We start from the raw sequence: 24,401 nt of genomic DNA, 5'->3' as shown, positions 1-24,401 counted from the left end.
ACCAAGTATGTAAGGAGTGCTATGACTACCTGCAACAACTACAAAGAAACATTTTAATGAATTTTTTTAATATGCCTAGAAGTCTGAAAGGAATCAGAGACAGGACACCTTGCCTGCTGCTATCACTGTCACTGCCACTCTGTCTACAGTCACATTCCAACAGCTCTCAACAATTCATTACCCCTTGTACAGTCCCACATGTGCTCTGAAAGCTAACATTATATGTTGGTATGCACAGGTTTCAACATGTACGTTCATGAAAATTTACTATAATGAAAATCCAAATGCTCAACTTCTGATTAGGCATACTCACTTTTTAGTAGTTCCATTTCCAATGCCCAAATCTGTCATAAGGGAGAAAAAGAGACTACTGAAATTCTGTTTGTTTAAAAGAAATCACTAAGTATTTACACGTTGGTGGTTCCATACTTACTGCCTACAAGATTGGCTAAAGATGAATCCAGATCATCTGACACTAATTTATTAGGCGGTACTTTGGCAACTGGAAGACTCTGGTTTTGAGAGGCCACTGTTGGTTTTAGGAGACCACCTAGTTCATCAAAGCCTTGGAATGAAAAACATACATGATTTGAATCACAGGCCTCCCACAAATGTCATGACATTTAATTAGACAGCAAGGTCAACACAATGGCTAAAATACAAAATTTAACCTGGTGATGCTACCCTATACAATAAGGACAAAACTTATTATGCCTCATGATAAAAAGATATTTACTATAGAAATAAGATTTCACTTCAGTGGTTTAACCTATGGGACAATTTTACATGGAATGTATTTATAGGGACTGTAAAGTAGTCAAAATGCAAAGCGAAGAAAAAATTATATAAAGTGTTTCAATCTTACAAAAACATCTATTTGCTTTTAGTAAATCATGGGCTTGCAAAAAAAAAAAAGTGATGTCAAGAGTCTAATGCAAGAGCATAAAATGTCTACTTTCCAGATGCTCAAAAGAATAGAAAGAGCACTATGACTTCAATCTAAATTAACTGTGTATTGACTGATAATTTTCTGAAGCAATCTTAATGTCAAAAGAGGAGGCAAAGGATGTTGCAGATATATAAAATGAAGATGAAATTTTACCTCTTCCAACCACACGCTACAAATACAGACTTAATTTCAGCTGACAGCACATAAAAATGAAGGCTGTTCACTGTGTGAAGATTTAATGTACAAAATATTTAAGTGAGGGAAATCAGTGTAAACATTTCAGCAGAGTGTAGAAACAGTCTGTAAAGAAAAATTATTTGATTAATGCTGTTATTGACCTTTTAAAATCAGCTTTCTTTTCTTCATCTGAAACTCTGTCCCAGTAGTGTAAGTAAATACATATTAAGAGATTTATACCTCAAGGATAAAATAAATTAAAGGAAAGGACATATGCTATTTATTTTAGTAAGTGTCTTACCACCAGAATCTGGGACAACATTAGAAGATTTGTTTCCAAACACAGACTCAAAGTCAACATTAAGGCCAGCTGATGGCTGTGGTTGAGCAACAGGAGATGGAGTGAACCCTGTGGGGAAAAAAAAGAAAGAAATTGTATGTTTTTATACAGCATTTCTCATAAATCCACCTTTAAGCAAGACAAGCCAAATAAATATTTCAGCACTGCAGAAAGACCAGAATACCTCAAAAGTCCAGATTACACCCTGACACTAAGCAGTTTATTTGGTCTTTATTTGAAGTTACTCCTCCAAAGAAACATTTTGTCTAAGGAACTGAACAGACGGGCCATAAGAGTCCCCCTGCAACTGCTTCATCTCTGGACACCTTCCTAATTACTTTAGCATATGTTTACAGTAAAATTACTGAGGAAAAAGTCACCATGCTTCTTCCAGGAAAAGAAGCCGGCTAGTGTGGAATCTGTTTCAAGATTATTTGACTGCGGATTATTACATTGTGGTTTATATTAACCCAGCAAATCTCTTAAATACAACTGGAGTAAGATCCAAACCATCCCAAGGTGCGTGAACTAGTAATGCCTTTGATTAAGACACATTTAATACAAACAATTTTCATAGCTCTTAGTTACTTGTGGACACATTTTGCAGTTAACCATGTTTTTCAGTCAAATTTCTAGAAATTTCAGCAAGATATGGGGAGGTACAGTCACATTTCAGATCCTAGTGCTGTCTAAACTTACTTCATTTGTCTCCCATGTATCTGTAGTGTTCTACAAATACACAATTATTTTTCAACACTGAAAATTTAGTGCAGCATGAAGCATTGCATATGATGTTCAGCAGCATTAAAATAATAATTCAGTAATAAAGAAGGTAATAGCCATTTGTTTGTAGTATTTTTTAAATGTTATATATGATCACACACAAGCACGTGCATGTGCAACACCTTTTTATTCAGGCAATAACAGAAGTAATCATTGCTTTATATGAAAAGCACAAAAAAAAAAAAACAACAACAAAAAAAAACCAAAACCAAACCAAAAAAAAACCAAAAAAAACCCCCCCAAAAAAAACCAATGCCACCTTAAAAATCAGCTCTTCTGGTTTCTAACAAAAAGTATGATGACATGGAGAAATGAAAGGATCACAGCTACTTCAGCAGTAAAACACTGCAGTCGGTAAAAATAACTGAAAAAGAAAACTTCTTGGATTTCATTTTGCTTGCTGGGACAGCACCTCATTTCAATCTTATTGTTTTCCTGAAATAAGTCACATTTTGCGTAAAAAAATTACTAACTACAGCATGTTATTCTTGAACATAAGCTTCAGAGAAAAAAAAGCAAATTTGGATTATCTGTTTCTTTTTCTCTTAAAAGAACATAAGACTCCTAACTCCATCACTAAAATTTAGACAATGTAATTTCCATTAAAAATAAATCAAAGTAAACTGCATACAGTAAACATGGGAAGCAGTAATGTGGGAAAAAAGAGAGTAAATTATCAACAAACCAAAATGAGTATCTTTATGACATGTATACCATCAAGTTGTAACAAGCCATTTCAGAGACTCTGAACTTCAGATAGGAATTCCTTTGATGGGATGTCCTGCAACTCTTAAAACCGTGCCTGTACCAATAGAAAACTTTACTTAAAATAGCTCATAAATTGCTTTAGCAAGCAGCCTCAACTGAAACAAGCTGACTTTCCTGCTCTCACATTTTAGAAGCTTCAAGTTTTATAAAAGTAAGAAGATGAGACCATCTCCAAGACAAAACAATACATGGGACTCCTTTGAATCAGCCCCTGAGAAAGATCAAATCCTACTCTTGATATCAACCACCAATTCAGGGCAGTGTGTTTAACAAGGATATTTTGAAAGGTGCAAACATCAGTATTTTTAATGGACCTTTGAGCATCAAGAAACTAATGATCCTGCTTTTTTAATAAGGAACAAAGGGAACACAGTAATTCGTAGCATTTAACTTTTGTTAAATGACACTCACTGATTTTTATGCAAAGATACTAAACTAAAATGTGACTTTATGGGGCTTTTAAGAACCAAGCCTTCCACAAACCATTTACTGAAGGTATCCCTAAACCTTGCACTGTAGCAATGCTTACACAAACCTGCTCAACCTGGTTTGGACAGCCCAGTCTCTCTAGCAACTATCAGGACAGTGTTCCAGAATCAGCACCAGTATAAGGTTACTACACAGATATGACACAGCTGCACAAATTATTAGCCAGCACTTCAGTGCAGCAGAGACCACTTTCTCCTGTTCTGTTGCAAAGCTTAACACTAGTTCAGTGCACTGTTTAAGAGTAATGTATCAACAAAATTGCCATAAGCAGCACGAACATCCCAATCCCTTTATCTTAAAAACAATGAGGTAGAGCAAGATGAAAAGCTACTTATAAACACATGCATGTCTTTTGTGTGGTATGTAGCAACAATTAAACTACAAGAGATCCTGAAATGGGGAGATACTCATTTCATGCTTAGACTAAATAAGCCTTAGTTTGGCAGAAACTGAAAAAATACATACTATTCGTGACCACATACCTGGCACAAGCACATGAATTATAGTCGGAGCCACTAGAACAAGGCACTTCTGTAGTCAGTAACATGCCTGCTAGTTCTAAGCACACAACACATTCAAACTTCTGTGTGTGTGGTAAGGCTGTAGCCCATTACCTACCTCCAAATAGACCAGCTACAGAAGAAGGCTCATTGCGGAAATGAGAAGCGTTAGGATAAGCTTGAGGACCACAAAAAGAATCTGATAAGGAGTACCACACAAGAGAGAAAGCCAGGAAAGGAGAAGAGGGAGAGTTACAGAAAGAGAACCAAGATACACTGCTATTCAAAACTTTAATTTCACATCAGTCTATAAATCCACATATAGTCTAATAACATAAAACCAATGGAATGAAATCAATACACTTCAGACAGACGGTAAGAAACAAGTTTACACAATCTCTAACACAAAAGGGGAAAGCACAGGTTCAAAGGAACAGCTATACTAGGATCTTTTTTTTTTCCAATCAAATGCCATGTTTTACACCCTCAGAGGAAATAAGTGTAAAAGTTTTAAGGCATTTTTCTTATACCTGATGTATATTCATACTTGCTTGCCACAAAGGGATTTAGTTGAGTAAATGGATTGTAATGATCTAAAGAACCAGAAACAGTTATTTTAAATTCACATTCACATTCTCGTAGCACCTTGATCGTGCTACAGCTAAAATTGCATCTACATGTCCCACATCAATCTGTCAGGAGGCTACCCTCTGGTTCTAGATATATCCTTAGAGCACGAGACACTGGAAGGGTATGTAATATCAATGCCATCCATTTCCAGTGACTTCAGATCTGTCATGTAATAAATAATGCAAAGACCAATGAGCACCACAAAAGCCCACCAGGGTCCTTGTTCACACCTTGCATGGCTGCAACTTTTTGTGTGACTGCAGAACAAGTTAGAGAAAATTAACCTGACTAAATAACTATACTATTTAAAATAAACAGATGTATTTCAAATAATCATTCTATATTTACATGAACTCAAACAATTTCATTGAAGCATGGAAAAGACAAATTTATCACAAAGCAGTACCAACTAAAAGCATTTTATATATATTTAAAGATATATTTAGCTTTCCTGTTTTGTCTTTCCAATAAGGACAGGCTAGGAAATTAGTTAGTTAAGTTGACAAAGCAGAGGTAGTATGAATATCTTTAAAGATACAATTCCTTTGTTTTACCTCTGTTAACAAGTACCAGAGGTATTAAAAACCCCTCTTTGTTCTAATAGTCTGTATTCTTCTTTGATCAATTCCAATAAGGTTCAACCAGCATAAATACAGCCTGTGGTGTACAACTGTCTTTAAACTTGCTTTGTTTGATAGAACTGACACATAATTAAGTGATATTTTCATCTATGAAAACAAACTAAATCTTCATATTGAAAAGTAATTAAATTACTCTAGAGCTGCACCATGACAAATGTTGGAAGAATTTCTGGTGAGACAGCCATGCTGAACCATCTCCAAAGTAAGACATAAACAGCTTTTAACAGGTGAGTTATTAGCTTATTGCCCCATAGGTAAACACTCTGATTATGCATCAATACGTGCATGACTTTATCAGCTTTGTTAATGACAACATGACTGGGGCAAAAACATCAACTATCAAAAAAAAAAAACAAAACAGATTACACTCCTCCGTTTAAAAAGAGCATTTCCACCTGGAAGAAAGTAACAGCATTTTCTTTTCCTTCTCAGGCATATGCAGCATTTTACCTTAAAATTGCCATGTACGAGAGACTGTAAAACTGCACTCAAGCAACTGCTCTAACTGTAACTGTTTCTTTACATCGGGTTAGAATCCCATCTAGGCAGCCAAGAAAGGATTTTAACACCATTTTTATTATAGAGCTCCTAAATCAAATTCCAACATAGTACAAAACCAGCCCCAAATGACCAGCTTTATTTTCTGAAAGGCTGTGAAAATATATTTTAGAAACTAAAATAATGTTAAAATTTTTAGGAAATAGTAAATTAGTTTAAAAGAGTACTTTACCAACAAATATTTCATGTGTGGGTGTCCTACTGGTGAAAGTAGATACATCAGCAGACACAGACAGATGAGCAGCATCGTTAGTTTTTGTAAGGAAAGGATTTAGGTTTGGAATGGCATCATCAACACTATCAACAGTAGCAGAAAAAGGATCTGTTCAATTCCAGAGAGCAAGAGAAAGAAGAAAAGGGAGATGGATTTAGTTTTCTCCTGACATCTCTATGCTTGGGATGACCTAGGTATTTATCTCACTTTCAAGTTATCCAGGACTGAAGATACTAGCTAGTAATTTCCTTTTTTTAATATTTTTATATTAATAACACCATCTTATAAAGTGTACTTCTTCCTGAGTGTCTTTTGGATTGAAACTGTGTTATTCCTCTTTAAACACAATCACTTTTTGTTTCTCACGGTGATGTCCTGACATTTGCAACAAAGTCTGTGGAGCAGAGCATGCCTGTCAGCACTACAGAATCCAAGGTGCTGTGAGAGGATTCAATACAATAACATCCCCAGGACAACTTTAAAAAACTGAACAAAACCAACTGAGCTGAACTTCTCTTTCTCCAAACTGTGTTTATGGATTTTTCTGTTACTGAATATCATGAAATTTTCAAGAGCTCTGATTATACCAAGGTAACATACAGGACATAAGCACTTTCCTTGGTACCTGGGGCATCAGGAACAGCAGCTTGTTGTGGGTATGCTGTTACCTGCAAGCAAGCAAAGGACTACTCTGGTTTTACAGACAATAGACACTAAGCCATAACAAAGAAAATGCTCCTTACTAAAAAAACTGTCAGACTTTATTGGAATGAAGGAAACATGGATCTATACAAGTAACTTCCCAAGGCACATAGTTTCAAGTTTCCTGAGAATGGATCCAGTTGCCAAGCTCAAGTATTCCTGTATTCAGAATCTAACAGATAAACAGGATAGAGAAGGCAGCTATAACACTTGTTGACTGAAGGAGCTGTGGTTTAGCTGTCTGGTTTCAGAGCCCATGAACCCTTGATGGAAAATTCAAGAACTCACTAGGTGAGATCAGCAAGGGTTGTATCTAGTTCTACTTATCTTTGTGCCTGGAACTGCAGCTTGATCTTCTAGACAAAGCCACTACAGAGAAATTTCTGAATAATAATTATAGGAAAGATGTGTTAAATCGCTTCAGTTCTTGGCCTTGATTTTAACCTGGACAGTTTATGCATTTATCCATAACTCTAGTAAATACTATTATGCTGCATGAAATCTAAATTTTTTCTCTCCCTGAACCTGACCTCCTGATTCTTAGATGTAAGTCCCACACAGCTTCATAATGTGTTCAGTTGTACAAAAGTCCTAATGGAAACAATATAACTTCATTATTCTTTGCAGTCTTAAGGCATTTGCTGCAAGCTCAAGATATGTTATTAGGTAAGATCTGACTTTTCCCCAGATTGCTTGGCTATATTTCAAGAATGAGTGAAATACCTTAAAAGACCTTTTTCTAAATCATTCAGTCAGCAAAATTACATTGTCCAACACTGAATAAAAGATGAGCAGAATAAGCTGATATAATACTTGTAATATGTAACAGGAATACAAAATTATGTATTGTCTCATGTATGTTTTATATACTGGACATGCCAATCTTCAGCTGCCTGAAGGTGAGTCCTTGTTTCAGCTACTCCTTAAAACTGCTTTCTGCTTTGAATGTCATTTTAAAAGATGTAGAACAAACAAATACGACAATAAAAATGGGGCAGATTATCCATTCATCAGTTCTTCCTTGCTCTTTCTATAGCTGCTTCACGTTCTGCTGATCTTATTGGTTCTCTTTATATATATTATGTAAGTGGAAAAAATTCAAACAGATGGGTCAAAATGTTAATTTCTATGCTGGTACATTTGGTTTGCTTCTGAAGTTTAGGAACAAATTGATAGCTGGCAAATATACCAGACACAGCTGGAATGGTCTCCGAAGAACCCCAATAAATAGTACAGATAAAACAATATAGAATAAATTTATAAACACAAGTTCTTAACTGTATTCGTCTGAATCTACTATTCACTAAAATTATTTTACTCATGCATTCATCCAGAAAATAATCTTGTCCAAGTCTCAGAACTTGCAAATACTAGTAGCAAAAGTAACCAAAAATTAATTGGGTTTGGGTAATGTATATCTTTGTATATTCAAGTTTTTTAAATTGCTGTCAATTCTGACAGCAACACCTCAATGTTTCTAAAGCCCAATTTCATCCTTGAATACAAACGGTGTCTGTTTGTGCCAGTGGAATCACTCTGCATCTGCATGCTATTATTAGGCATTAATGATTTAAGTGCATTTAAAAGAGCTGTTTGAAATTTGCAAATTTCTACCTTTTAGTTGTGCAATTAGAAGCAATTTGTCTGAAAAAAAGTGACAAACGATCTTCAGTGGCATCTTTTACAGTTTGAAACAGGTAAACTGAAAACATATAATCACAGAACCCATTCCCCAGGAGTTTAACCTTGTCAGTTTTAACATTTTTGGAAGCACAAAACTAAGGCAGCAACTCAAATATAATGCTTCTGTAACAATTTATTGTTTTATTACACACCTAAGAGCTCCTGCATAAAATTTTTAACAGTAAATGATTTTAGCTGATCTGATACTCTTCTAAAAGGCACCATATACACCAAATACAAACATCATCATGTCAGAAAATTACCTAAGGGAGGGATGCTGTGCAGTGGTTAGAGCACAGGACTGGAAATAGTTCAGGTTCCATTCTTGGCTCTGCCACTGACTTGCCGTATGACTTCAGACAAGTCAGTTAACTGCTCAGATTTCCCCATCTGTAAAATGTGGAAAGCACTTCTTATCTACCTCACCTGTGTGAAGTAAGTGTTTATGTCTGTTAAGCTGAAGAGCTGGAGTTTCTTAATGAAAGGTAACACAAAAAAATGGTGATCCCAGAATTTTAGCCTAAAATTTTAGCAGACAATCCAAAATCTTCACAGTTAATTAAGTCTTATAAGTATTTAGAAATGTGTCAATAGTAAGCAGGAATATTAACAACTATTACTGAAGACTCATACCATGAACAACACAACATTGAACAAACATAGACTTTCAGGCTCAACTTTCAGGTTCATGAAGAAATGCTCAGTTGTGATGTGACCTTTGAGAGGCAAATAGTTCCCCTTTCATATCTCACACATGAAACAAATAGGACAAGTTGAAACAGAAGGTATTGTGCAAAAGCAATCAAGATGAGCCAAACCATTTTTCTCCATTTCTAAACTGTAAGCCTATTACAGTTGAATTTTGCACTGAAATTTGTATGCCTAACTCCATACACTCCTCACTATGTCTTTCTCCAAAGATGCTTTGCTCAGCAAAACTAAAGAATAAGTAAACTACTCATTTATTATAGAAGCTGCCACATATATTAGTAGTGCCTTCCTCATTCAAAATTGTGATTTCCCTACAAATAAGTGTGAGAAGGTATAGAAAACACAGTACACAGCAAAAAGTGAATAAGAAAGCGGAATATATACACAGCTTATTATGAAGATACATTAGATAGCTGGAAAGATGTTAAGAAGAGCTATAGCTCATAAAAAGAAATAGGGAAGTAAAAATTTAGAACAGGGTTGTTCTGATGCCTATGAAACTTCCTGAAGCAGCAATTCCCAATTTTTCGCATCATAAAATAAAGCATTTTTGCAAGCATAAATAATCTGGAAAAATAATCTGAAAATCGCCACATAGTTCAGGAGATAACTATTTTATTAAGTGCCATTTCTGTAGAAAAATAAACAAACACAACCTCCCTCTTCCTCTGTCATAAAACTCTTTAATCCTCCACTAGTATAACCAACAGTTATACTGGCAATCTAATACTGTATCTGAATTATTCTGGAACACTGCAAAGCAGCCAAGAACTTTGAGTAAATATCAAAATGCTCCAGCACTCAAACCAGTCTTGAAGGAAAATTCATTACTTTCTAGAAATCTCTTGCTTGACCCTGTGGTTTGAGGACTTGACTGTACCAATAGAATCATCTCAACTTACTCAATCCATTCTAGAAATTGGACAGAATGAAAATTTGGGTGTTCTGAAGCAGATTTCAGAGGGAAGAATATAAACTTTGTCTCTTCACTAAAGAGGTTCAACCACAGCTTTTTGCTGATTTACTGTTGTAGTTAAATGAAATATAGCAGAGAATTTGTAAAGAGAAGCCTTATTATTATTTCAATAACTAACTCTGGCCTTTCTTTCTAGGCACAGTTGTCACAAGTGCCTCTTTCAAGCCTCATCCAAGTTCTGCATTATCATCACCAACAAATTTGATTTAATATTAGACAAAATTTAGAATATATATTAAAATGATTTTGCATTCAGGTTCCTGTGTTTGCAGCAGTCTACCTCAGACATCTTCACTGAACTGATTTCTGAACAGCTACATTTCTGCAGCTGGCTATGTGAATCTTGAAGAGAGCAGTTAGGCTGGCAGAGCTCGTCAACAATTAAAGTAACTTTGCTAATACGAAAACATATAAAAAAAATTAGAATCATCACACCGCAATATTATTTTAATCTATACATATATTTCACTTTTTCTCATCTCTTTATTCATTGTAATGTCTTAAGATCTCTCTCTTTAAGGAAGAAATAACCCCCAGACTAGGGGCAACATGTATAGGAGCATGACCATAGCAATTAGAACCTTAATCCAACTCAGAATTCTTACCTCCCCAGGTACTTCCTACTTGTGGAGCAGCTGATATAGGATGTACAGATGGATGAAAAGTTGGCTGCAAATCAAGCAGATCGTTCGGCAGCTTTGAAGTGCTATAAAGATAAATTAATACAACTGTTTGAACTACATCACAGTTTTCAACATAGGAAAATACTAGCCACTGTCAACAGTAACATTTGTTACAAAATGGTTATTATAAAATGGATAAAATTGAGCCAAAATCAGAAGGGCTGGTGAGCTCCATATTTTCAATTCTGTAAGGAAGTGTTAATTTAGCAAGGTAAATTGTATGTTATGCCAAGGGATTTCTGTCAAAGCTGTTCAAGACACAGACAGGTGTCCTCACAGTCTGACACCAGGCTAGGAGATGTTGTATTCAGAACTCTTCATCAACTTTTAAAGTCACCTCATGAAAACTCTAAATCAAACAAAAGCAGACAGATAAAATGAACTCTAATGGGCTGCCCACCAAAATATTACTCTAAATTCCACAACTCTGATCTTTACACTATAATCACTGCTGAGAAACTACATCACAATGGTGAGCTATTAAAGAACTTTGGGGAAAGCAAAAGTAAGGGGCCTTGAAACACTTGATCACATATCAGGCATGTGAATGAAAACATATTTAAATGTACATTTTAGACCATTCAAAACCAAATTGGGATCTTATAGCATCACATGGAAATGAAGAGTGAAGGCTTATACAACTGCTGCATTAATTTAAGGAGTCGGACAAGAACAGTAAAATTCATCCTCTTGCAGAGAGTTCATTTCACACTTTCAATAAGTCTTGGGAAAAAAGAAAAGAAAAAAAAGAAAATAGAAAAAAAGAGTACTGGTCTTCTCCCAGAAACTTTTAGGACATGAACCCAAATCTGCACATATGTCTTCTACTACGCACAGAAGCTGAATCACTGTGACATCCAAACACCTCTCTAAATGAGACCAGCACAAGAGTTTAATGGCTAGTAGTGACATCCTAGATATCTGTATATTTTCTTGCTCAACTAATTGCTTGTATTATTTCACAGTTTTGGTGAGATGATTCATTTCAGCAGTGATTGAAATCACATTCTGCCACTACTGCTCCTGTTAAAAAGCAGCATGGTCTGGCACTGCTCTGTAATGTGAGCAGCTGAACAAAGATAATTTTCAAGGTAAAGCTTGTTCAAGATAATGACGGGGATTAACCATAGACATTGCGTCTAATAGCAGGCCACTGAACTTCTGACCCAGCATATCCCCTTCATGACAACTTCTGCTTTAAAATCTGTTCTTTGCTCATAGCAGTCATTCTGCCAGCAAGTAAATTTGAACAAGAAAAACTAGCATTTGGGGTTTTTTTACAAGAAAACACTCTTGTCCTCACTATGTAGCACTTCTGTCTGTTTAAAGAAAATTTATAATGTGTCTATGTTTCAGACCTCTTAAGAAGCAAGATCAGATACTCAAGTTCAAAGCATACATCCATTTCAAGCTTTCTGGCCTCTAAAGAGCAATTAAAAAAAAATCTTTTTACCAGGAAGTCTTTCAGTTGCTAACACTGACAGATTCTCTAGCTTCTTATATGTGACTCAGCAATTTACCACATATTTGGTGTCAAGTAATTACCTACAAGAGCTTTCTAATGGGAAAGAAAGCTGTCAAAAGAGCAATAGATTCTTATGTGAGCTCTAACAGGACAACTAAGAAATCCCTTCAGGTTTAGGATCATACTCAAAGCAAAACATATGACTTCAGAGTGTGGATTCCTTCTGTACTGATAAAAGCACTGTACCTTCCGCTGCTGCTTAGTTTGACAGGTATTTTACAGAATGAAGATCACACACTTGCTCATACCATCAGCTCCTGTTAGTCAAAGATCAGGATTAGCATGAAGTGAATACCCCTGCACTTTCTTTGCAGGTCCTTGCAGAAATGTTCCAGATACAAGACAAGACTGCAAAACCTGCCCCTCATTTCAAACCCTGTTTCAGGCTTTTCTTTTTCTGAAAAACTAGCCACAATATTTGCCATTCTACTCTAAAGATCTAGAAATGCATTTTATTTATGACTTCTAAACATAATTTTTATTTTACTTTTCTCAAATTTACTTGTAATTTGGCGACAAAGAATGTGTGTTTTACAGTTCCAACAGTCTGGCTTACAGACTAATAACAGCTACAGGGGCTATCAGCAATCAGTTTATACCAGAAACTTCTGCAAACAGACAAGAACACAGTTTTATCTATTGCAATAGGCTATTTTCCCATCAGCTTCCCTATAATTTCTTATCACATTGCTAACGTACTCTACACCCAACCAATCTTGTGCAATATACACTCTGCGGCAGAAGTTAAGAGGAAACCCTTGCTGCAGCACATCTCTCAGTGGAGGATTCAGCATACCTGTTAGAGGAGCTAGGGGTAGAAAAAATATCAATGGCTGGTGTAGTCATTATGCTTCCTGCTGCAGTTGACACAGGAGAAGCTGCCGTGGTTAAAGAGGTATGAGGCTTCTTTGCAAGTTCTTTCAAACGTTGTTCCTGTTGGGAAAGTGAGCTGGTATAAGAAATCTGAACATTTGTGTGTTTGACACTGGAGGCAAATAAAGCAGAACTAAAGAATTATTTATTCCACACACTAGTGTTAGCCACTTGTAATTACAAGAGTCAGTGGTGCCACAAATGCTTCAGGAAACGTTTTTAACAAACCCTCCACAAGCTGTACTAAGTACACACAATTCTACTTCCAGGATTTTGCCAACAGTACATGTTCAGTATGAATAATTCTGTTTTCCCCTTTACTTCTTTAAGAATCCTAATAAGCTATCAACAAGAACACAGGAAAAGCATTTTCAATTAAAAATTCTGTATGCTTACCTTTAAAGCTTTTAAGAGAGCCTGTTCTTCCTCTAACGCAGCTTGTTTTTCCCTTTCATCCACTTTTGTGAGGGACAGGCCAGTGCTTGCAAGGGTAGAGACTGCATTGGAAAGGGTGGTAGCCCTAAAGTAATTGGACAGGAGAAAAGCTGGCTGTTAACAGACAACACGTGATAGCAGCGTCTGAAGAACACGTCGCTCGTATCCACCCAGTCTCCTTCTGAGAGAAGGTGGATTTGTAACATTTGGCTAGATCCTACATTGTACAAGGGAAAAGTTTAAATAAGATACATCATGTGAAATGCAAAATTTAAAATGCCCTGAAATTCTGCTGTCTACTCTACTGGCTTTTGGATTTTCCACCCTAAATGCTTCCCCTCCAAACTGCATTACAAAATTCACATTTAAAGCCTTTGCTCTTTTCCTGCTTGCCTAAAATGACATTATTTGTAGGCACACAGCAATCTCCAAGTATCCAGGCACCATTTCAAATTGTTGTTAATTTAACAGGCTTAGTGAACAAACTACCAATGCTTCTAATATATTGCAGAGGAAACTTGTAATTTATCATCATGTTTAACAGTATGCAAAAAGATTTAAAACAAATACTTAACTTTTAACAGAGTAATCTTAAAAAAGAAAGCAAATATTCTAAAAAGTCGTGCCTTACCAAAAGAGTGCCCTAATAGTCACTGTCATCATGAACTCAAAATATTACTGCCTCAGTTTTTTGAGCATGCAATAAAGAAATGCTATTTAAATTTACAAGTCTTACCCCCATGATTATGCTTTGTTAAATTTAAACAATGAAATTTGTCACGTAGAGGGGACTTCTCTATATTGCCTGTTGTATTTTGGAACACGCTCACAATAATTTAATGCCTTATACCATATGCATTATGGCTGTCACTTCCAATTACTTTCAGAATTCATTCCTAATGTAAAGAATTCCTGGAAGCATTTCCTTGCTTTTGAAAAAACAGGGGTTACAGCTGAGATGTAAAAGTCTATGGACATGTATTTATTCATGTTGCATACCTTGCAGAAGTCCAATTATTAATATAAAATGAACATTTGCAGGTAGCACGTGAAAGAAACAGTTTCTCTTCAGAAGTTCAAGATCGAATGCTAAAAGTCTAAGTAGAGATGCTAGAGGAGGCCCTTACAGGTCCTTAGATTCTAGTTCTGTTGACCTGGAAGAAGCTGTTTTAAGATGTGTCAACTTGCTAATCCATCATTGCTCAAACAACAATGCCTTTAAAGAAGCCTCTTCAAATCTTAGCTTACAATGAAATTGAAATAAAACTGATTTAACACTCAATTTGACAATTGTCCAAAAGGACAAGGATATAAGCACCTGCTTGCAGCTGTGGAATCTTTGATTTTCTTCCCCTCTAGAGAAGCTAAATGTTGTTCCAAAGCATCAAGAAGGCTACTCGGTGCCTACAAAGAGAGACATTGGGGAATACATTTGAAGAAACCAATAGTTAAAATATTTTCAGAGAATGCAACTGTAGGGTAACTAGTACAACAGCTCTGAATACTTCTACCCCCTCTTGCCATTCTGTATTTATTTAATGACTTCACGTATAAGGTGATGTATTCTACTCACTACATTATTCCATCACAATGATTTATCCACAAAGACTGAAATAAGTCTAGAATGTTAAAATTAACAGCTAGGAAACAGCAAGCAGATAATCAGAAGCAGTCAATATTTTAAGAGACACTAAGAAGGAAACTGTACCTAAAGTATTTTCTTTGTACATGTTCTGCAAGCCTTCACATTAACTTCAATAGGCATATAGCCAAAAGCAAGGCTGCTAAAAACCCCAGCTTTGTAATATCATGTAAGACTTTCATTATGTGACCTCACAGATACAAACTGTGTCTTCAAGCATGATGGAAATAAGGTTATCTTAAAATTCAATTAGAGAATGACAGAAACGCTGTAAATATTTTACACCAGGATCACTGAATATAAAAGCCAGGCTCTGACAGAGCTTGGGTTTGATCACTAACTTCGAGATAACTTAGTTACAATGTATACAATAGTGCCTAAGTGAGTACCATAAAGGCAGGTTTTTCTGATCATGTAACCCTAAAAATACACATACATGCACTGGCAAACACATAATAGGTTTATCTACCTGTGAGAGATCTGGTATGTCTCCTCTGTCAATTCCAACTTGCTGTAATAAAACAAATGAGCTTTAGAACCTGTTTGCTTTTGTTGAAGGCAGAGATGCTCAGAAAGTAAATAACATTAACATGAAGTAACACAAAAAGCACAAATGTATTCAATACAAATTCTAAATATCCTAAGTCTATACTCCCTAATGGTTGGTTGTAATCAATTCTTGTTAAATGTGTACACATTGAAGTAAGTGTGTTACACAGATATTTTAACAGAGAGAACCTTAGAAACAAGAGAGTAAGAACCCAGTGTTTCAGAACCTGAAGAAGTTTGCCTATCTCACAATTTACGTGGCAAACTCTCAGACCTACTGACACACAGGATATATTTAATGAAACAAAGCATCAGTGAAGTTTTGTAAACAACATTTTTCTAAAATGCAGATGAAATTTAGGAAGTTTGCGGTAGGACATATACTATTACAACAGAAAGATCAATACTCTCAACTTCAATTAATGGTTTTATCGGCTGAAGACAGTATCTCTGACAGAGACACTGTCAGGAGAGACAGCAAGCCAAGCTTGAAGGCCTATTTTTTTGTTAAGAGAGATACAAATACCAAGGAAATAAAAACAAGAAGAGGAGCACACCTCAACTGAGGAATTCCATAAATTAGGACATCAGTTTAGCAGTGCTCTAGAAACAAGAAGGCAATAGACTAAGTATATTTTTTTAAAAACCCACAAACTATACATTTTGCAAGGTGATTGCTTTCCCCTCTATGAGTAAACATACAGCAAGGTATCTTGAAGAAATTCCATGTTCATCTGTTTTTCATAGTTACTTATATCTGAAGCTGCTAGTTCATCTAAAACTTCAGGTAGAATTGTGGGTTTCAAACTACAATACAGCTAGAATCATAGAAAGCAGATCACCATGAAGTTCCTCTGTTTAGAGCAAGTCTATTCTTTAAAGAAAGCTCACAAGTATTCCATAACCAAGGATTTTTTTAAATTCACATTAATACACTCTCCTCAAGTAAAAGATAAACCAATAAGCACTCCATAGTCAGGTTTTCCAATACAGTCCTCAAATGAACTAATCACCTGGGTAGAGATGAGCAAGACAACCCTTGAGAGAACAGCAAATAAGCAGGAAGGAAGAAGCACCTGTTTTATGATAAAATAAGCACTTTACAACCTGTTTCAAATAAACAGCTAAGTTGATTGATTTAAGTTTACCTCTGCAACTTTAAGGAACTCTGAGATTCGTGTCATTCTAGTGAGGAACTTCTTATATATATCAAGGCCTTCTTTGCATTGGTTCTTTTTCATATCAAAGTATTTTTCTAGAAACAGTAAGAATATTTGCTTTAAATAAGAAATCAAGATTTGCAAAGGATATGCAAAGTAAAAGCATATAAACCGAGACAAACAGAAAATTTCCTGCAGATCTGTTATTGTAAGTGCAGAAGTCACTATGCCTAACTTGCACGAAATGACAAAAGCTCTGTCAAATGTGAGCTATTGGTTCCATGCATGCAATTACACCTTACCTTGCAGGTATTAGATACCCCAAAAGCATAACCACCTTGAAGAGGACAATCAAGTTTAAGAATAGGTCACTCAAAGAAACGTAAACTCATCTTCTTGGGAAGAAGAACAAACAAAGGGCAGTTTTACATCTGGCAGTCAAATATCTATTCCAGTGGCCAGATATCAGGCAAGATTTTGATCTTCTCTGACAAACTGATGCCTCTTACTATGGTCCGGTGCAGTGAAGTATAACTGATTAGAAAACACCAGTGCTGAAAGCAAGAGGCCCCACTCCTCTTCTGAAAAGCCCTTTCAAGGCCTGTTTCTTCTTTTTTATTAAGTTTCACTCAAAGCATAAGTTGAGAGCAAGAGCATATTACTTCTTACCAAGGGAAAGGAAGCTGACAGGGGCGTCACACTGGAAGACTGACTGACTTCAGATTGTCCCTTACTGACTTATTCTGGATTTTACTTTTCATTTTACAAACACTGGGTAATGACAGCAATCAGGTAGCTTCATCCAATCACAGCATACAAGAAAATCAAGTAAGTCAACAAATTACTTTCAACTTAATTGTTTCCTAAATTTATGCTCCCCTTTATCTTCAATATGTGCAAGTGAAAGGGCTTTAACCCTGAATTTTTATTTCTCCTTAATATACAAGATATGCTCTAGGAATATAAAACAACCAATCATGGAAACAAAGCAACATTGAAGTTTTAATAACCAGGCAATCACTGCTGTTGTGACTGCAGACTTGCAACTGACCGTAACTGATTCCTTTACTAAGAAACATAAACTGTTTCTTAAGAAAATCCCCAACCAACATCAATATTATAATTCAGGTTTGCCATGCAATTCAGTAAGACAAAACAAAACAAAAAACAACAAAAAAAAAAAAAAACCCAAAACCAATGTACACAAAATCCCCAACAAAGCAGTGCAAGAAAAAAAAAATTAGATTAATAAAATCTTGGATGGACTTTGCTTTTAGATTTTACCCATCCCTGGGTACAAAGCAATGTCAAATGCAACTGCACAGATGAACACTGGAAATAACAATAAAATTTTGATATTTTACAGTAAAACCGTTTCAATTTCTCAAGAGAGCAGCTCTTGTGAATCATTCACTGAGCTCCCCTCCAGAGCTGAGTATTGCAGAAAGCAGCAGTATTTACCCAAGAGGTTAATAATCCCTTCGTTATACGCTGCAAACAGTCTAATGGCATCTTTGAAGAGGAGCATGAAGGCAGCATTAATTACACCATTTGTAAGTTCATTGCTATTAACCTAGGAAGATCAGAGAAAAAGTTAATTGAACTGGATTGATCTCTTACTGGAAAACTTCTAGTTAAACTTCAGCACACTATCTCAAGCCAGGCCTTCCAGTCATCTCACTGGCTGTTAGCAGAAAGTAGCACCATAACATACCAACAGTTCCTCTCATCACAGAATTAAATAAAGTGATTTTGGCAGACATTTTTTTTAAACAATGCTAATGTTAACTGACATAACTAAAAGACAGAAGGCATAAATAATCAGCTTTCAACAAACAAGCAATTCTTACATAAGGTACACAATAAAAACACAGTAATTTAGCACAAAGCATTCTCTCCAGTGAGCGTTGTACCTATTTTTCTGATTTCTTGGGGGTATACCAATGAACAAAATGATTTGTGCTCTTTAAGCTGTGCAGATAAAATGGAACCAAGTGCAAGACATTTAATCGACCTATTTTACATGTTTGTACAAGTTGACTGTATGTTAGAAATGTACACGCTGCTAAACTTACATTAAAGTCAAGAAGTGCATCCATTTGATTTTGTATAATTGGTACAGTTTTTAAGAGTTTTTCCGTGCTCATTGTTCTCATCACTCCATCAGCCCTGTTGTGAGAAAAAAAAAAAAAAAAGAAAATTCTTCACATGAATTTTGAAGGCAATTGTTAGTAAGAAACAACAAAATATATCAGGTCATCAGAGAAACCATTTAAGTCTTTGCCATACAAAGACATCCTTGTGGTGTTTAGGAATGGTGTCTAGCCAATATGACCGTATTAACTGCAGCGCAGAAAGACAACAACTTATTTGGTCAAAATACTACCCCAAGATAAATTTTTACTCAGAGAAAATTAAACTGATAGTGTTTAGAAATATAGGAGCTACAATGCATCAGGTAACAAAGAAAAAGATCCAAAGATTATTTTTGAAGTACTTTTTAATGTATTCTTTTTCCAATTATTATTTTCTGTCAGTTTGGATTCTTTTCAATTTAAAGAGGTAAGAAAGAATAAAAAAATACAGCAGTATGTTTTTCAAGCTTTTTCAGAAAGATTCTAGAGACTACGTTAAATTTCCTTTTAATGGCTGACCACCAGTATTTGGTTGTTTATTAATTACTCAGATTGCATAGCCTGAGATTGGTTGCACATTTGAAAACCCCTTCAAATGAATACCAAAAATATCCAAAAAAAGCAACAGCTGAGGAAGAGACTAAATCCCCTCAGTGACACGAAACAACTGCTTTCTGTAAGACAAATCAGACAGCCTTGCTGTTCATCAGCATGCACAGAGCAAACCAAATGCTTCCTGAAAGTGCAAATCTCATAGTGCATCTTCACAGAACAGTTTGTGGCTGTTCTCCAGGTTGGAAAGCAGTGGGGAGCATGCTGCTTCCAGCTCTCTATTTGTGCTGTATATTTACTCCTAACAGCAAACAGTAAATGCAAGAAACTGAATGGGGCAGAGCATGGGTGTGAGGGCCCTGCAGAAAAATGGAGTAGAAAAGGCAGATTTTGCCTTCAGAACAAAAGGCACAATTGCTACCATCAGAACAGTTTTTCCTATTGGCTCACAGAAAGACCTCCAGGCACATGGTACAGGCTAAATAATTCACCTCATTAGACCTAAAACACCTGATAAAACAATTGAGTATCTCTCTAGAGCAGTTGCAGTCACCTTACTACACACAAATCTTAGGTGTGGAAAATACTGTTTTTGTTGTTGGCAATTCAAGCAACTCTAAAGGCAGAATGAGCAAAAGGAGGCCGGGCATGCTCCTTTTACTTTATCATCACACTTCAAGCCAAAATGGACTCTACAGTCTTAGCAAGGAGGCAGAGGGGATTTGGACAGTGTTCTGAGGTCCACTCCAAATGCCTTTACAACACTAATGCAAAATACCATTAGACAGCCCATTACTACAATTAATTCATTCAACAGTATTACATTCAGATTTCTATGGATTAAACATTAAGTTTAATTCAGCTATATGGATGATATAAGACACCTGAATGTAAAACTAGTATTATGCTTTTAAACCTTAAAAAGCACCATATAAAAAGATAATGGACAAAGATGGAAAGACTCAACTGTGATTGGTACCTTCTCTCCAGACTTCCCAAAGAAGAGCTCCAGATTAATTCCATCATTCACTATAACATGTAATTTACCAAACTACTGGTGCTCTGCACTGTGCTATTTTACATGTGAACAGGTACCCAGTCTCAAAATAATTCACTTCTCTTAAATGAAAACACTTTCCAAGGAAAATTTGAATTCCTGTTGACCAACTCAGGACAGCATCTGCTACAATGTACTATTATAAGTAGAAATTTACACTACCTTTACAGAGGTAGTAAACATCAAACAGATATTTTGTGACAAGAGCAGAGAAACACCAGGAAGGATTGCAAGGTGTTTCACCTGTCATTTAAACCTTCCAGAGCTACAAGGACAAATAAATTGCATGGTCCTCTATATTATCTTAAAGACAAAGTATATAATCTATTGCAAAAGATTTGTTCAAACTTCTACTTTTTTATACAGACTTCCATGCATACCATCTTTCATTCCTTTATATTTAACTGTTAATGTTTAAAAATAAAAAAATTATGACAACTGAGGTAAAAAATGTTTTGCAATATACATTATCAGGCAGTTGGGCCTTTCTGTGTCATGGGAGATATTCAAAAGAGAAAAGGGGTTATTATTGTCTGTATTAAGCCTGAGCTAACATCAGCATTTTTCACTAGAATTACATTACAGGATATACGACAAAACCTCAAGATCAGTAGAACAAAAGGTGGTCCTTACCCTCTTTTTACTTTTGTGAAGTCAAAAGCCACTTGTCTATAGGAAACGGCCTTTTCATTCAAATACCTGCTATACCGCCTGATAAACGTTGACATGTCATAACCTAAAAAACAAGTTTCAGGGGTTTATTACTTACCTAATCAAAGAACAGGAATGTTATTCAAAATAAAGTGCAAAATATTAGCACAAGACAGCTCCAATAATTATACAAAATTGTGCAAAAATATAATCTGAAAATAACTGCATGCGTCATTGTATTCACAATGTAAATCAAACAGACAATGCCACAAATATCTAGACAACCTCAACTATGTAAAAGTTTATACTTAACTTCCTAAGGAAATCACTTCCACAATCAAAATGAAGTAATTTTTATGCAAGTTTTTTTATCCTACAATACAAATTATTATCAAAAAATTAAATGATGCATTCACAAAAGCATTCATATCAGCTCCACAACAAGTTGTCTCATTTGCAACTGAATAGAAAAAAAAAGGCTTTGATGGAAACACCACAATACGACAGAATTTTTTCCCTGTTAAGATAGCAGCAATAGGAAATATTTTGATACCTGTCAATCTAGGGGTACAGACCAAGAAGAAGATCTGTTCATAGTCTATGCTGAGACCATAGAAGTTAAAACTCAAAAAAATGACAATTTGGTAGAGCCTTGGTTATAACTTGGAAGGTTTCTGTCCTCAGGTAACCACTTTGGCTGCCTGTTCTAGTACACTTGTGGCAAAGATCAGAAGTATAGAAGAAGCAGTAGACAAAGTTAGGAACCACCTGAGGAGAAAAAACAATGCCAGCTACAGGTATGGTCAGAACACTACTGAACTGCATAATAGTTTGGAAGACTATTTCAGTTGAAAAATCTGAACCAGAGAAACATTTATTTGCCCACTGAATTAGTCTCAAAGATAAATGGACTAGTCTTTAATGAATTTCCCAATAAAGTAATTTTAATTTTGTTTTAGATACAGTTCTTGTCTCACTGATATGATGTATGTACATATAATGCATTTTTAAAAAATTAATAATCAAAATTGACTCATTTGGAGAGGTCTATCCCTATAGAAATAAGAGGAATACTGAGATCTGTATATCTAAGGAAGTCAAAAGCCTTTAAGTATGTCTGTTACATGGTCCTCCAGCAGACAGTTCCTGCCACACCATTACAGCTTTTTATTTAAGAAATGCAGTCAGGTATAAAATGGACAGGAAAGTTACTTCCTAAATGACAAGGTTTGTTAGAGTAACTAAGTTGTCTTTGCTGTTCCTCAGCACATTACTAACTTTGAATGAATAAAAGACACCTTACCTTGTAATCCACTTTTGTCTAGGAAATTGCTCAAGTTAAACAATGTGTTTCTGGACGCCAGATACTGGATAAAACGCTAGACAAAAGAGAAAAAATTGAGTACTTTTACTGTGTTACCAAGGAGAAGGAACTGCGGTAATAATACTAGAAACTTTTTATCCAGGTTACAAAATTCGGCTTTTATGCCTTAAGATTGACTTCAAATCTGGAAACTATTACAAAACTAGCTACGGTATCGAAGTAAGTTAGTTATTTTTTACACATAAATCTGCAAAAAAATCCAAGTAGCATTTTGTATGAAGGCCTCATTCAGTTGGAGTTTATTCTAAGCCAGAACATGGAACTCTGGAAAAAATCCCTTCAAATGCATTCTCATTTTATATGTTCATAGTTTTCACTGACTTCAATTTTATAAAATCTGATTTAATATTTCTAATTAGCCAAGTCATCTTTGTTCAGCATACAACTGTAATGGTACTTAGATTAAATATGAAAATAGGTAATGTAAATATTAGTTTGCTTATAAATCAAATATCAAACAATTTATATAAAGCATTAACACTTTTTAACAATACTTCCAATGATACTTAATTACAAATTAGGTTTCACAAGGTGAATGATGCTATTTTCATCTTCTAAAGATACATTTTAGATTGTTGACACAATTTAATAGGAAAAAATATTTGTACAGAGCTGCTACAAAAATAAGCCAATCATTCAGTTGCAAGAAACATTTTGACAAAGGACAATAACCGTGTTGATCAGTGTAACATGTACTGCTTCATTACTTTCATTAGCAAACATAGGTTACATAGAAAAAAAAGACTGGAGAAGAGGAAAGGCACTCAGTACCTAGCTATAATTAAGCCAAAGTTGGAGGCACCATCCCTGGAAGTATTTAAAAGACACACAGATGAGGCATTTGGGGATATGGGTTAGTGGTGGGCTTGGCAGTGCTGCGTTAGAAGCTGGACTTGATCTTAAAAGTCCTTTGCAATCTAAATGGTGCTATAATCAGTTTGCACTCTCATTTTCAAGAACTATTTCCAGCTGTGAAAAATTTCATCTTGAGCAGCAATCTTACTCTCAATACTTGTGTAATATATTTGGCAAGAAAAAATTGTTTGTAAATTCTATTCTTAATGGAAAGTATTTCAGACAGTGGTCCCATGAAATACATTTAATTGCTATGAACTATTTCAGTTTAAAATTCATATGACTCAAAATGCAAGGTATTTTGAAAAGTGTCAATTATCCAAATGAAAAAGTTTAAGCTTCAAGCCAACAACAGAAGTTTGCCCTCTTGTGGCTTAGTTAGCATCACAGAATAGATTTTCATCCAGACCAGCAATAACCTGCAAGTGAAACTGTATGTTTAAAAACTTAACCCCCCCCTCCAACCCACACAAGTCAGTCAGAGGAAGCAGTTCCTCTGAGTGCAACCTAAAATGAAGAATTTTGGTAATTTGCTAAAGCTATTGCAATTCCAAAGTTCATATAACTTACCTTATTCTGCAGTAAAAAGGAATGTTTACAAATATTTTCTAAGAAAGCCTTAGAAATATTTTGGTTTTTTTTTTAAAGGCAAAACGTTCAAGATACTGCTATACTTGGCTTGGTATTTAAAACAACAAGGCCCCACAGGAATTAAAATTGTAAGCCAAAAGAAGTTTATTCCTTTTTGTGCAACTTGGGGTTATGTTTGTTAAACTGTT

The 24,401-nt window shown here is 35.4% G+C and overlaps 1 protein-coding gene across 10 annotated transcripts in view; it reads right to left on the bottom strand.

The window, feature by feature from the left end:
- Positions 1-24,401, bottom strand: part of PICALM (phosphatidylinositol binding clathrin assembly protein) — a 65,792-nt gene that overhangs the window by 15,306 nt on the left and 26,085 nt on the right. For 5 of the 10 annotated variants that reach the window (XR_012058614.1, XM_012569912.5, XM_012569911.5 and 2 more), the window contains exons 3-17: positions 22,687-22,762; positions 21,366-21,468; positions 19,064-19,157; positions 18,450-18,561; positions 16,977-17,083; positions 15,749-15,790; positions 14,956-15,041; positions 13,599-13,722; positions 13,126-13,262; positions 10,727-10,827; positions 6,008-6,157; positions 4,125-4,205; positions 1,428-1,535; positions 434-565; positions 314-344 (exon numbers count right to left, since the gene is read on the bottom strand). Coding sequence is in view for 9 of the 10 variants with exons in the window: in XM_012569912.5 (XP_012425366.5) it covers positions 314-344; positions 434-565; positions 1,428-1,535; positions 4,125-4,205; positions 6,008-6,157; positions 10,727-10,827; positions 13,126-13,262; positions 13,599-13,722; positions 14,956-15,041; positions 15,749-15,790; positions 16,977-17,083; positions 18,450-18,561; positions 19,064-19,157; positions 21,366-21,468; positions 22,687-22,762 (1,484 nt within the window). In the remaining variant the exon portion in view is untranslated. Of the gene's footprint in view, positions 1-313; positions 345-433; positions 566-1,427; positions 1,536-4,124; positions 4,216-4,525; positions 4,600-6,007; positions 6,158-10,726; positions 10,828-13,125; positions 13,263-13,598; positions 13,723-14,955; positions 15,042-15,748; positions 15,791-16,976; positions 17,084-18,449; positions 18,562-19,063; positions 19,158-21,365; positions 21,469-22,686; positions 22,763-24,401 lie in introns of all 10 variants that reach the window. The other 5 variants (XM_012569915.5, XM_012569916.5, XM_002189043.7 and 2 more) reach the window with 3 other exon arrangements.

The sequence above is a fragment of the Taeniopygia guttata genome, chromosome 1, assembly GCF_048771995.1.
Source record: "Taeniopygia guttata chromosome 1, bTaeGut7.mat, whole genome shotgun sequence".
In the NCBI taxonomy this organism is placed as follows: Eukaryota; Metazoa; Chordata; class Aves; order Passeriformes; family Estrildidae; genus Taeniopygia; species Taeniopygia guttata.
Note: the sequence above shows the minus strand (reverse complement) of the source record. Positions and strands in the feature narration are given on the sequence as shown.